This window comes from Heterodontus francisci, chromosome 19, assembly GCF_036365525.1.
Source record: "Heterodontus francisci isolate sHetFra1 chromosome 19, sHetFra1.hap1, whole genome shotgun sequence".
Lineage (NCBI taxonomy): Eukaryota > Metazoa > Chordata > Chondrichthyes > Heterodontiformes > Heterodontidae > Heterodontus > Heterodontus francisci.
The window spans coordinates 21,010,053-21,024,973 of NC_090389.1; the positions used below are offsets into that span (position 1 = coordinate 21,010,053).

General features: G+C 47.0%; 1 protein-coding gene across 1 annotated transcript in view; it reads right to left on the reverse strand.

Moving 5' to 3' along the window:
* The window catches only part of ssuh2.4 (ssu-2 homolog, tandem duplicate 4), a 71,706-nt gene that overhangs the window by 38,107 nt on the left and 18,678 nt on the right, over positions 1-14,921 (reverse strand). Inside the window, exons 3-4 of the mRNA XM_068051442.1 lie at positions 12,640-12,738; positions 11,299-11,377 (exon numbers count right to left, since the gene is read on the reverse strand). Coding sequence (XP_067907543.1) covers positions 11,299-11,377; positions 12,640-12,738 — 178 coding nt within the window. The remainder of the gene's footprint in view (positions 1-11,298; positions 11,378-12,639; positions 12,739-14,921) is intronic.

A 14,921-nucleotide genomic window follows, 5' to 3' on the forward strand; every position in this document is an offset into this window, starting at 1 on the left:
GCCCGCCAAATCTAGTACCAATCAGACACTTAACTGGACAGCAACGGGCCTTCCACAGGATCAAGGACCCTGTCACCGGAAGTCCCACCCTCAGAGAGCTACTGGCCAACCAAAGGCTGGCAGCTCTACCACCAAGCAGTGCCACCACGGAGGCAGTGGCTGCTGTCAGAGGAAATTACTGAAGGCCGAGGAGTGGTGCTGGATCCAGGCCACAGGCAGGTCAGGGCAGGAGGGGTCTCACTGGGTGGGTGTCGTGGTGGGGGGGGGGAAATGAGGGGGGTCGCTAGCAAGGGCAGGGGGAAGTTTCTAAGCAGGGCTCCCCTACTTCCCGATGCCGGTTCCCGTGTTCAGGCACTAAGTGCCTTTTAACAAGTGACCCCACCCCCCCACCACCCCCAAAGCTGACAAGCAGCCCACACGGTTTCTCATGCTGTGTTTCCCATGTGGCGACAGGGATGCCTGCTGGATGGCTAATTGTGGAGGCGAGATGAGGCCTTTAATTGGAGAATAACAGCCCAGTTAAGGGCCTCAATTGGCGATGGGGAAAGAAGGCAGGTTGCAGGCCTTCCCACCCCAGACTAAATTTTGGCAGAGGTGGGATGCTGGTGGAAACCCACCCCTGCCATCATTCCACCCAATTTTATACTTCCCTCACCTCCATACCCGCTGTGGGGGAGAGCATAAAATTCCCCCTATGGCTCTCCATGGAGGCCACCACTGACTTATGCGCATTGCTGCATGACAAGTTGCAACCTATGGGTGTCACCCTATGCCAGTGGCCTTGAAGATCACAGTGCCACTTAACCTTTATGCTTCTGGATCATTTCAAAGATCCACTGCCGACATGTGTGGTGTCTCCCAGGCAGCAGCTCACCGCTGCATCAAGAGGGTTCAAGAGAGCCAGTGACTATGTGCGCTACCGAACTGACCCTGACAGTCAGGCCAAGAAGGCCATCGGCTTCGGGGCCATTGCTGGATTTTCCCAAGTACAAGGTGTAATAGATTGCATGCATGTGGCCATTAAGGATCCAACTAACCAGCCAGCCACCTTCATCAACAGGAAGGGCTTCCATTCCATCAATGTTCAGTTGATCTGTGACCACCGGACATGTTTCCTGTAGGTCTGTGCCTGTTTCCTGGGAAGCAGCCACGACGCCTACGTACTTCGAGAGTCCCTGGTGCACCTCGCATGCCTTCAAGGATGGATTCTCAGGGACAAGGGCTACCCATTGAAGACATGGCTACTCACTCCTGTGAGGATCCCTTGCATTGCAGCAGAGGAGAGGTACAACACTGGCCATAGCTCCACCCGGGTTACCATCGAGCAGGTCATTGGGCTGCTGAAGATGAGATTCCGTTGCCTGGATCAATCCAGTGGAGATCTGCAGTATGCCCCAGCGAGGGTCTGGGGTATTGTGGTGGTCTACTGTGCTCTGCACAATCTAGCACTGCAGAGGCAGGAGGCTTTGCATGACGAGGACATGATTGACCACCACTCCTCAACTGTCGAGGAGGATGTGGAGGAGGATGATGAGCAGGAGCACTGGATGTTGAACGCCTTGTACTGGAAGCCAGGCACATACAGTGACAGGCCAAGGAGGCAAGAGACAGTCTCATACTTACCCGCTTCCAGCCACCATGATTGCCTCTCAGATGAAATCAATAAAGACTCACCTCAGTGCATTCAGTCTCCTTTCTGCTTGTCTTCCGTGCCTAGTGTCCAGCTTAACCACGTGCTGTGGCCCAGGGGAGGTGCTAATCAAATGAGGGCTGTGCCTACATTCATATGTTCGTATATACACTGGCAGCCCAATGAGGGAGAAGGGTGAAGTCAGCATATCACAGTTAAGGTATGAAAAAATATTTCAAAAACAAAAAAACTTTATAAGACCAAACAAATGGCAAATGTCAAACACCCATGAAACCCCAAGTGTGTCTAGGTGGTATTCTTTGTACATTTACAAATGCTTCTAGGAGCTCCTATGCTAGCAGCTAGGCTGGAGGCAGGCTGCTGATCAGGCTGCCTCTTGGCCTGTGATGACTTTGACGGCAGTCCTCTGGCTGCCTGAGGGTTTCCTGCACTGGTGCAAGACTCTCTTCAAGCGTCGTGGCTATTGGAGCTGGGCTCACAGGCAGAGGGGCTGAAGAGCCACTGTCTACACTCAGAGAACCCTGAAGGGAGCCCCAGCTGTGAAGGTCAGCCTCTCCTCCTCTCTTTCAAGGCTCACCTGAACATCCCTGCTGACCAGAGAAGGATGAGGACTTGGAGAAGACGCCAGGTGCCTTGTCTTTCTCTCGCCTTGTCACTGCTCCGCAAGCTCATAGCCAAGGTGATGGTGTGCAGGTCTGTGCGCATCTGCAAGATCTGGCTCTCCATGAGGGTCACCTACCTCTCGATGGATGAAGCCCTGCACTCATATGCCTGAGACATGGCAGCACTCGTGGCATGGATGGATTCCTCCAGCATCCATTCATGGCTGTGCATTGCCTCTGGCATCTCTGACAGATGTTGCCTTACCCCTCTCTGCAGCTCCAGCATGCCCAGTGCTGTTGACACCAGAGGCTTGTCATCTGCCTGGGGCTCAGCCTGGGCCTGGCCACCCACAGTCCTCTGACTGTCGGAGGCCTCGGCTTTCTCAGCCTCATCCAGCTGCTCGGGCACGTGTGCTGTGCTCTCACCAGCTTGTGACCCTGATTCTAAAGCTGAGCAACAACCCACCAAGGTGAAATTATCTGCCCTGGTGGAAGGTGCAGGAGAGTCATGTGACAGTGCATCCTCTGACTGCGGGTCCTCCTCAGAGTTTGAATGATCTCCCCTTTCAGCTGGAGTCTCCTGTGGACAACAATCTGCATGACAGAACACAATCTTGTGTAGGTTAGGCTGTGCAGATCTCATCATGCCAACCCTACGTGAGGTGGATCTCCAGAAGTGAACTGTGTGTCATTTGAAGACAATGCTCACTCTCTTGTGTGGAGACTCCTGGCTCACCATCAGCTATTGAGCAGCCGCTCTGGGTCCCCGCTTTCTCCAGTGCCTCCCCTTCAGCTGTCAAGAGAGACCGATGTCTGGGATACATCTGTCAGTCCGTGATGTCTCCCTGCTGTTATGACAAAGATAGTCATGCTTTGCAGACAGATCAACATGACAGTTTTGCTAATGGCAGCCCCTCGTCCCCTACCGGGGTTTCCTATATAGCTCAACCTCCCGTCTGCTCTCAGGGGAGTTAATGGGGGTGTGTTGTGAAATAGGGTGACCTGTGGCCGAGATGCGGCCATGCATCTGTCAGGATGTGGTGATGCCTAACCCCCTTTGCCAGCACTTTTGTGGTGCCTTCCTCCCCATGTCCTGCTTCCTCCTGTGTAGCCACTTGCAATCCCTAAAAAGGACAGAAGTATGGAGCGGTCACCTTGATCTAGGTCATTGACCCTCTTGCGGCACTGTCCCCATGTTTGGGGGAAGTGGGGTGGGGGGTGGTGGCGATCCCACCGCTGCTGACCTCCTCTGCGATCTCCATCCAGGCTTGCTTGGTCAGGTGGGAGGACATCTTCTTGCCATTGCTGGGGAACAGGACTCCTGCCTTCCCTTCCAGCCTGGAGGAGAATCTTGAGGGAGCCATCCTGTGTCTTGCCTCTGCAATCCTGCAGTGTCCTTCACTGGCGCAGTGGTTAGCACCGCAGCCTCACAGCTCCAGCGACCTGGGTTCAATTCTGGGTACTGCCTGTGTGGAGTTTGCAAGTTCTCCCTGTGGCTGCGTGGGTTTCCTCCGGGTGCTCCGGTTTCCTCCCACATGCCAAAGACTTGCAGGTTGATAGGTAAATTGGCCATTAGCAATTGCCCCTAGTATAGGTAGGTGGTAGGGAAATATAGGGACAGATGGGGATGTGGTAGGAATATGGAATTAGTGTAGGATTAGTATAAATGGGTGGTTGATGGTCGGCACAGACTCGGTGGGCCGAAGGGCCTGTTTCAGTGCTGTATCTCTAAACTAAACTCGGGGTGGGGTTCATGAGTTACTATAAATGGCTTCAGCAGAGACCAGGAAACTGCAAATGGGTATAAGGCAGCAATGCAAGCAGGGCTGGCAGGGTTTTAGACATGGTACCAGCACCCGCTCCGGAGTCATCTGACACTGTATTCAGCGCCTCGAAACCCACCCCATTGCATAATTGGCCAGGCCCCGTGCCTCCATTACGTAAAGTGGCCGCCCACTGTGTGATTGCAGTGGGCCGGCCGCACTCATGACTAGCGGGGACTGTGCCCACTTCCAGGTCTGCTGCAGGGACCCGTGATGGGCTCACTAAATTCAGCCAGTGAGTGCAATATGAGGGGCATATTAGTCCTGCCCAATCCTGTCTCTCATGCAAACATGCGCACACAAACCCATTAGGGGTTACTGATGGTGATCAAAAGTGGAAATCATGGCCTAGCTCCTGGGCACAGAGGCCAACTGTGTTCTCCTTGCTACTACCAGTGCTGGGGGCAACTAACTCAACACAGACCCTCCTGTTTGATGTGCTGTCCTTACCAATGCAGACACTGGAGCCTTCTTACACTGAAGTCACACCATTAACTGTACAAATAGGTAGAGCAAAGCCAAGTACAGTAAAAACAGCAGAAGAATATAAGGAAAGATAAGAATGAGAAAAACCCATTGCTCCTGGACCCTAACTCTCCCATTACAGTATCCAAAAACAGTCTAATGATCAAGGGAGTTGATAGCTTAGACAAAGAGAAGCTATTTCCTCTGGTGCAGGAATCTAGATCAAAGGGGTATAACATTATTAAAGCTCGGCCATTCAGAGGTGATGTCAGAAAGCACTTCTTCACAAAAAAGGTTGTGGAAATCTGGAGCTCTCCCCCACAAATAAACTGTTGAGGCTGGTGGAGGCACAATTGAAAATCTCAAAACGGAGATTGATAGATTTTTGTTAGGTAAGGTATTATGGGTTACATAACCAAGCAGATGGATGGAGATAAGATACAGATCAGCCAAGATCTAATTGAATGGCAGAGCAGACTCAAGGGACTGAGTGGCCTACTCCTGTTCCTAATGTTTTATGCTGCCGTTACCTCCCTTGGTTGATTATTCCAAACATTTCTTACCCTTTAAATAAAGAAATCTATGCCCAGCATCAATTTATTTTATATTTCTTGAAGTTAAAAAATAAGAGCAGGAGCAGATATAGTGGAGCATTAGAAAATGTGGAAACACACTTCACTGTGGCAGTGCTGAATGATTTTGCAATGAGTCATAGATTCATTACAGCAGCGAAAGAGGACATTCGGCCCATTCAGTCCATACCCCCTCTCAGTACAGCAATTTAGTCAGACCCATTTCCCTGCAGCCTGCAAGTTTATTTCCCTCAAGTGCCCAACCAATTTCATTTTGAAAACATTCATTGTCCCTGCTTCCACTGCCCTTGAGCGAGTTACAGGTCATTACCACTCGCTGCGTAAAAACATTCATCCTAATGTCCCCCCTGCATCTCTTACCCAAAACCTCAATTCTGCGTCCCCAGTCCTGGTACCATCAACTGACTGAAACAGCTTTTCTTTGTCTACCTTATCCAAACCTGTCATAATCTTGTACACCTCTATCTATTCTCCCTTCAATCTCCTTTGCTCCAAGGAGAACAACCCCAGCTTCTCCAACCTAACCTTGCAGCTAAAATCCCTTATCCCTGGAACCATTCTGGTAAATCTCCTTTGCACCCTCTCAAGGACCCTCACATCCTTTCCTAAAGTGTGGTGACCAGAACTGGACACAAAACTCTAGTTGTGGCCTAACCAGAGCTTTATAAAGGTTCAGCATAACTTCCCTGCTTTTGTACTCAATACCTCTATGTATGAAGTCCAAGATCCCGTATGCTTTGCTAACTACGCTCTCAATATGATCCGCCACCATCAAAGATCTATACACATGAACCTCCAGGTCCCTCAGTTCCTTTAGAACTATGCTCTTTAGTCTATATTGCCTCTCCCTATCCCTTCTGCCAAAATGCATCACCTCCTCATGTTTTTCTGTATTAAATTCCATCTGTCACTTGTGTCTATGCATTCTGCTAGCCTATCTATGTCCTGTTGCACTCGACTGGTATCATCCTCACTGCCACACCTCTAAGTTTTACTCGGTATTCCAATATCCAAGTCATTTATATCTATATATATATAAAAAACAGTGGTCCTAGTATCTTGAGGAACACCACTGTCTACCATCCTCCAGTCTGAAAAACAACCATTTACCACAACTCACTTTTCTGTCCTTCAGCCAATCTTTTATCTAAGCTGTCACTGACCTTCCTATTCCATGAGTCTCAATTTTGATAACCAGCCTTTTATGTGGTACTTTGTCAAACGCTTTCTTAAAATCCATATAGACAACATCCATCATATTCTCTTCATCAACCTTCTCTAAGTTCCCACATGGTGCAAGAATTGCAAACAGCAGGTCTCAGCTGCCCATCCATGATCTAAAAAAAATCTCTATTCCCTCTTTTAGAATCTAGTTAGTACCTTGTTTAAAATATTAATTTTAATTAATGGCTCTCGACTTGCTCTGTGCTAATTCCATGATTATTAATTCATTTACTGTTATACTTAACCCGCTCGTGCTGACGATACTTTTTGTTTATTTTTTAACTCTGTTTCTTGACGCTCTCACTCACTGTGCTCTGCTGCTCTGTCCTTGAAGGAGTTCAGTTATGTGCTCCTCACTGCCAGACTCTCTGAACAGCCAATAACCTACCTGCTGTCCTGTGGCGTCACTCCTTGATTTTTTTTTTGCTGATTTGTTCTCCCAGTGCTCTCTCTGTCTTCTGCTGACTCCCTGCTTTTATCTGTAAATATCTGGCATTGTTTTCTCTCATGCTCGCTCTCTCTTTCTCCTGCTGATTCCCTGGTTTTATCTATGAATCTCTGATAGTCTTTCCCCACAGTCTTGTGCCTTCTCTCTCTCCCTTTCTGTCACCCATTGATTCCCTGCTTTTATTGGTACATTTCCAGCATTGTTTTCCCTCTGGTTTGCTCTGTCCTGTTGATTTCCTGGTTTTATCTATGAATTTCTGGCATTGTTTCCCCACAGGCTCTCTCTCTCTCTGTCTCCTGTTGATTACACACTTTTATCTGTGGATCTCCGGCACTGTTATTCCTCAGAAATTGGGCAACACACTTTCTTACCCTGGCAATTAACCTGAATCTTTTTGTTATAACATTGGCACTAAGTTCATGGTCCAAAGTACAGTAACTGGGCTCAGCACTAGAGCAAGAACAGTGCACAGTAACAATTCAGCATTCCAAAATAAAAAGAACTGTGTACTCTTCATTCTTTTGGCCTTTCTGCTGAGGAGGTAGGGACTTCCCTACCAGTCACCAGTTTTTGGTGGGTAGATTACTGCAAGTGTCCAGACTGAGCCCCTAGCTCCTTCCCAATGTATTACATGACCTCTCAGCAGAAAGGCCTGTTTCTGTGCTGTAGAACTCTATGACTCTAGATACACAGTCCACAGTTCTTTTTATTTTGGAATGCTGAATTGTTACTTTGCACTGTTCTTGCTCCCTCCTGTCAGAACTCGTAGCTCATCACAGACCTAGTGCTGAGCCCAGTTACTGTACTTTGGGCCACAACTTACTGTCAATGTTATAACAAAAAGATTGAGGTCAATTTCCAGGGTAAGAAAGTGTGTTGCCCAATTTTAAATTCAGCGACAGTCACTGCTGAATTAGAGTCATAGAGTCATTTACAGTACAGAAGAGGGCCATTCCATCCATAGAGTCTATGCTAGCTCTTCAAGGAGCTATGCAGTCAGTCCTACTCCCCAGCTCAATCCCCATAACCCTGCAAGTCTATTCTCTCAGGAGACCATCCAACTTCCTCTTGAAATCAATGATTTACACATTTACACATGGAGGCAGAGGGCATAGCTGAAGTATTAAATGAATACTTTGCATCCGCCTTTACCAAGGAAGAAGATGCAAACCCAGGCAATGTTGAAAGAGGAGGTAAGTCATACTCTACAGGGGTTTAAAATTGATAAAGAGGAAGTACTGGATAGGCTGTCTGTGCTTAAAGTGGATAAAGTACCAGGACCAGATGAGATGCTTCCCAAGATACTGAGGGAAGTGAAGGTGGAAATCACAGAGGCAATGGCCATAATTTTTCAGTCTTCCTTAGACTCGGGGGTGGTGCCAGAGGACTGGAGAATTACAAATGTTACACCCTTGTTCAAAAAAGGGTTTAAAGATAAGCCCAGCAACTACAGGCCAGTCAGTTTAACTTTGGTGGTGGGAAAACTTTTAGAAAAAATAATTCCGGACTAAATCAGTAGTCACATGGACAAATGTGAGTTAGTTAAGGAAAGCCAGCATGGATTTCTTAAGGGAAAATCATGTTTAACTAACTAGATGGTTTTTGAGGAGGTAACAGAGAGGGTTGATGAGGGTAATGCTGTTGATGTGGTGTACATGGACTTTCAAAAGGCATTTGATACAGTGCCACACAACAGACTTGTGAGCAAACTTGTAGCTCATGGAATAAAAGGGACAGTAGCAACATGGATACAAAATTGGCTGAGTGACAGGAAACCAAGAGTAGTGGTTAATGGATGTTTTTTGGGCTGGAGGAAGGTTTGTAGTGGAGTTCCCCAGGGATCATTTTTGGGACCCTTGCTTTTCCTGATATATATTAATAATCTAGACATTGGTGTACATGGCACAATTTCAAAGTTTGCAGATGATACGAAACTTGGAAACATTGTGAACTGTGAGGAGGATAGTGTAGAACTTCAAAAGGACATAGACAAGTTGGTGGAATGGGCAGACAGGTGGCAGATGAAGTTCAATGCAGAGAAATGTGAAGTGATTCATTTTGGTAGGAAGAACATGAAGAGACAATATAGAATAAAGGGTGCAATTCTAAAGTGCAGGGGCAGAGGTACCTAGGTGTATATGTGCATAAGTCATTGAAGGTGGCAGAACAGGTTGAGAGAGTGGTTAATAAAGCATACAGTACCCTGGGCTTTATCAATAGGGGCATAGAGTACAAGAGCAAGGAAGTTGTGTTAAACTTGTGTAAGACACTAGTTTGGCCTCAGGTAGAGTATTACATCCAGTTCTGGGCACCACACTTTAGGAAAAACGTGAGGGCATTGGAGAGAGTACAGAAGAGATTCATGAGAATGGTTCCAGGCATGAGGAATTTCAGTTATGAAGATAAACTGGAGAAGTTAGGACTGTTTCCTTGGAGAAGAGAAGGCTGAGAGGTGATTTGATAGAGGTATTCAAAATCATGAGGGGTCTGGACAGAGTAGATAGAGAGAAACTGTTCCCACTCGTGAAAGGATCGAGAATGAGAGGGCACAGATTTAAAGTATTTGGTAAGAGAAGCAAAAGTGACATGAGGAAAAACCTTCTCACGCAATGAGTGTTTAATGTCTGGAACGTGGTGGAGGCAGGTTCAATTGAAGCATTCAAAAGGGAATTAGACAGTTATATGAAAAGGAAGAACGTGCAGGAGAAGGCAGGGAAATGGAATTGAGGGAATTGTTCTTTCGGAGAGCTGGTGCAGACACGATGGGCCAAATGGCTTCCTTCTGCACTGTAATGATTCTGTGATCGTCTCCGCTTCCACCACCCTTATGGGCAGCGAGTTCCAGGTCATTCCTACCCACTGCATAAAAAATTGCTTCCTCATATTTATGCATCTTTTGCCCAAAACTTTCAACATGTGTCTCCGAGTCTTTGTACCATTAGTTAATGGGAACAGTTTTTCCTTGTCTAAATTATCTAAGCCTGTCATAATCTTGTACACTTCTATTAAATCTCCCCTCAATCTCCATTGTTCTAAGGAAAACAAATGCAGCTGTTCCTGTGTAACTAAAATCCCCCAACCCAGGAAGCATTCTAGTAAATCTCTTCTGCACTGTTATTCAGTGTTTGGTATTTGCCTTAATACTTTCACTTTGGTATCAGAAAGTTGTGGATTCAAGACCCATTCCAGAGTTTAGAGCATGTAATCTAGGCTGTCTTTCCAGTGCAGTATTGAGGGTGTGCTGCATTGCTGGAGGTGCATTCTTTCAGCTGAATTGTTAAACCGAGGGCCCGTTTGCTCTCTCAGGTGGACATAAAAGTTCCCACAATGTTCTTCAAAGAAGATCAGGGGAGTTCTCCCTGGTGTCTCGGCCAACATTTATCACTCAACCAACACCGAAAAACAGATGATCTGGTCATTTATTTCATTGCTGATGTGGAACTTTGACGTTTGCAAATTGACTTCTGTGTTTAAATTTAAATAGAGATTTAAATAGAGACAGGTTGCAAAATATAAATAAATAATACCAGAAGCCCAAAGTCAGAATTAACAAAGATTAAAAAAAGGCTTGAGGGATTCACTCTCAACTTGTTAAAAATGTAAGTGAAACAAGTTTTAACGGCAGGACTCTAAACAACTGCTTGTAACTGTAGAATCAACTGTAGAAACTGCCTCCAAGTCAGAATCCCACCCCAGAGACTGGAGCATAGAATCCAGACTGTCACTCCCGTGCAATACAGAGGGAGTGCTGCTCTGTCAGCGGTGCTGTCTTTTGGAAGAGCTATTAAACCGAGGCACCACTTACTCTTTCAGGTAGATGTAAAAGAAAAATCTTATGGCACTATTTGAAGAAGAGCAGGGTCTGGCTGATCTGGTCAACATTTATCCCTCAACCAATGTGACTACAAACAGATTATCTGGACATTTCCTGTTTGCGGACGCTTACTGTGCACAAACTGGCTGCTGCATTTGCCTCCATAACAACAGTGACTAAATTTCAAAAGTAATTTAGTGTCTGTGGGATGACCCGAGAACATGAAAGGTGCGACGTAAATGCAAATTGTTTCTTACTCCTCGCCAACCTGCTGCTGCTGATGACACTTAGCAAAGCAGAGACCCAGTGCATTGTTCTAACCTTGCTTCTGACATGAGAAAGGATACGAAAGCAATTCATTCTGAAGTTTATCAGCATGCCCACAAGCCCGCCAATGAAAGCCCGGGAGGGATGGAACGGATAAGAACCACGGGCATTTCCCCATGCTCTCATTCGCTGGCTTGCCCGCTAGGTGAATCAGACAGTGGTTTGAGTTGCTTGTGACTTCAATTTGCTGATATCCCTGTGAATGGGCCAACATTTTGCTGCTGCTTTCTTTCATCAGTTAACCCAAGAGCTTCAGGCTTCTAAACCCCTGCAAGATCGCAGGGTGCAGGGCTAGAAATGGGATTCAAATGCTGCAAAATTGACTGTAACTATTGGGATTTAGGATCTTACCTCCACGGTCTCTGTGGCTGAGGATCATTACTCCATGCTCCTTCTGCTACAGAACTCGGCGGGACAACAAAGCTTCCCTCTGTGAATAATAAGCAGGCCATTTGGATTAGGTTGTTAGTTGGAGGATCCAGATATTCATCTTGAGGTCCCCCCACTGCCTTGCTGCCACCCCACCACCCACTGGTAGTTTAGCTGGTTGAGACAGTGAGTGTTGAGTCACACAGATTGGGAAAATCCCAAGTTTGATTGCTACTCTGTGTTCATCCCAGTTGGGGCACTAAAATTAGATTCAATGGATTCTGTACCGAGAGGATATAAAGAAGGTGACAGGGTTCCCATTCCTGATCGATATCCAGTTACTCCTATTGGGAAGTGTGCACATGTGCACATTTAGGTACAAAAAGGATTGGGTTAGCTGTGATGCTTGCCACAGACAAAGAGCCTGGGGTGACACTCAGCAACAGGCACACCTGAGGAATAGCCACTTGGGCAAGGTACTGGAGGGACCACCAGCACTGCAGCAAGGACTCACTGACTTCAGAAGAGGAGGAGAAGGATGGGAAAAATGGAAGGAGCATTACTCCATTTTGATTCTATCCATTTTGATTGTATGTTAAAGTGAAAGGCACATTGATGCCCCAATTTCATTATATATTTAGGCACAGAATATCAGCTTGGCACAGCTGATGGCCTGAGTCAGAAGCCCCACTCTGGGCGTGGCCACACACCTAGGCAGACATTCCAGTGCAGTACTAAGGGAGTGCTGCATTGTCAGAGATGCCGTATGTCAGATGCAATGCTAAAGAGGTCCTGTCAGCCTATTCCATTGCCTCGTGTGGGGATAAAAGATCCCATGGCACTATTTGAAGAAGAGCAGGGAGCTTTCATGGTGTCTTGGCCAACATTCTCCCCTTAACCAAACACCAGCACACACAAGTTGTGCATTCCTCCCAGTGCTGAGTGTAGGATCTTCAGGTGTGCAAAATAAGCCACTATAGAAATGCAAGTCTTTCTTTCTTCCCCTGTTCAATGCAAATGGGCAATACTGCTATCAATTACTCAGCTGATTATTGCTGATTCAGGTCCTGTCACTGATGTCTGTGCAGTTTCTGGGCCCATTTAATCCACAACCTCAGCGTCAGTGCAAAAGGTGGTTTCCAACCAGCACCAACAGGAAAGTTGCTGTGCAAATATGGATTCGGGATCCGAACCTTGAGCAAAGCCATGCGATTCCCTAGCTCGAACCATCTTTGTTTATAAAGGGCCATGTCCGCAGTGGTAAGTAAGCTGTTACATTCTGATTTAGCCAACAATCTCTCTGAACTGATCCCTCTTACTTACCGCCATCTGCTGTGGTCCCTTCATACCCAACCACGTCATCCAGCATATCAGCTGGTGGTGCTGATGCCCATTCCTCATCCTGAGGGGCTACAGGGAAAGCTGCAAAGAAGAAGTTGGCATTTGCTTTCATTAATCACTTCATTGAACAGCTTGCACTGTAGCTACCGCCTTCGTGACGCAAACTTGACCAATCATTAAAGAGATGCTCTAGCCCTTTAAAATTTACCATTATCTTTCAGCATCGCCACTCGCTTCATAGAATTATGTAGAATGTATAGCACAGAAACGGGTCATTCAACCCAACTTGTCGACGCCAATGTTTCTGTTCCACAGGAGCCTCCTCCCACCCCTCGTCATCTAATCCTATCAGCATATTCCTTTTTCCCTTGTGTCTGAGTCACCCACTTGTGGAATCTCTTAATAGACCTTGCAACATCAATGCTGTGCTTTTACACTTGTTAAAAACACCCAAGGGGCTTTTTGCACAACTTTCTCTGCACTAGTCAAAGGCCTGATATTAATTTGGAATGTGATTGTTTGGCCCAGGGACTTGGGTGGAATTTTCCCAGCACTGTGGAAGCGGCTTCTGAGGCTGGGGTGGGAACGCGGAAATTCAGAACGACGCATGCCAAGTCAGCTCCCTGACGTGCTCTTGCCGCTATGGCCTTTTCTTGGAGAAAGGCTCCCAGCGACAATGGCTATCCACATGTTCACAGCGGGTACCCAATTAAGGTTGTTAAAGCCTCAATTACCAGCAATTTTCTGGTAGGAAGGCAAGTTTGCCAGTGTTACACGGGCCTCCCGCTGTGTCAGGAGCCTGGCAACGCATTGGAGGCAGCTTCATAGTGGGAGGTCAGAGCGTCATCATGTGATCTTGCAGGTTCATGTATAAAGAAGCAGAAAAGTTGTATGTAGCACAAATGCAGGTACTTGGAGCTGTTTCCCCTGCACACTGATCACCGAGATGGTTCTGGCTGCTATTTGTAAGATGCCATTTGGACCTTTATGTGAGCACCTCTATCTTGTGGTCCCTTCTCCTCTCCGTCAGTCTGAGCAGCGCTCACCTTTCCCAGGGGGTGCTGCCAGCCGGCCCTCCCTTCAGCCCCTCCAATTGGCCCTCCTGTGTCTGGGTGCGCCCATCATCCCTAATTGGACAGCAAGTGCATTGGCGACCTATTAATTGGCCGCCACCTGTAAAATTAAGCTGGCGGATGTGCGACCAAAACGCGCAGGCTCAGGGCCTGGAAATGGTCCTGCTGTTGGGTTCCTGACACCTTGGGAAAATTCAGCCCTCTGTGTCATTATATCCCCATGCGGGCTACCAAACAGCAGAGGATTTGAGCTGGTGACCCTCTGTAGTTCTGAGCACTGGATGGCTGAATGACAATTGAAACATTTTTACTTTACTCTTAAATTTAAGATGGCACAGTTCCTGGCTCACAACAATGCACACTGAAATGGCAGGCGTAGGATTGTGTCTATGGTGGTCCTTCTGATAAAGTCTCAACCCAAGTCACAATCGGCAACAATCCAGAGGCCTGGACTATTCATCCAGAGAAAGCAAGTTCAAACCCCACCATGGCCGTTTGAATCCAGCTTATAAAAAAACTGGAAATAAAATAGGGGCTGACATCAGTAAAAGTGACTGGGATGCTGTTGGATTGTTGTAAAAACCCAATTGGTTCACTAATGTCCTTTAGGAAAGTAAATCTGTTATCCTCACCCGGTCTGGCCTCTATGTGACTCAGTCTCACTTCAACATGGTGGACTCTTAATTGTCTTGAGTGACCCAACAAGCAGCTCAGTTGTATCCAACAAAGGGATGGGCAATAAATGGCAATCTTGTCATGAATGAAGAAAAACCCAGCAGAGGCCTCAAGCTCCCGTTAGGGAGAGCAGAAGGAAAAATATAATGGCGTCACACGTTCACCCATGCCTGCCTCCTAGTGGCTGGCGCTGAGCATTGTTGGAAACAACGTGGGGATAAGCCGTCAGTCCTTATATCATATATATCATATCCTATCCCTGACCCATGGCCCTCAGGAGCAAGGGCTCCCCAAGGGAGAGCCAGATTGTGGAATTAGCCCTTCCCTTTAATATCCAGGGCACAGTTTCCATGGAAGCTGTTTGCTACAGGAGATTGCGAAGGGATGCATTTCCTCATCACATGACGGCTCAACAGTTGACTGTACCAGAAATGTGACCACAATAAAGGGAAACTCTTCTTTCTGCTCATCTTCTCTATATCCTTTTACGCAACTTCACCAGTTCCTCTTTTTGTT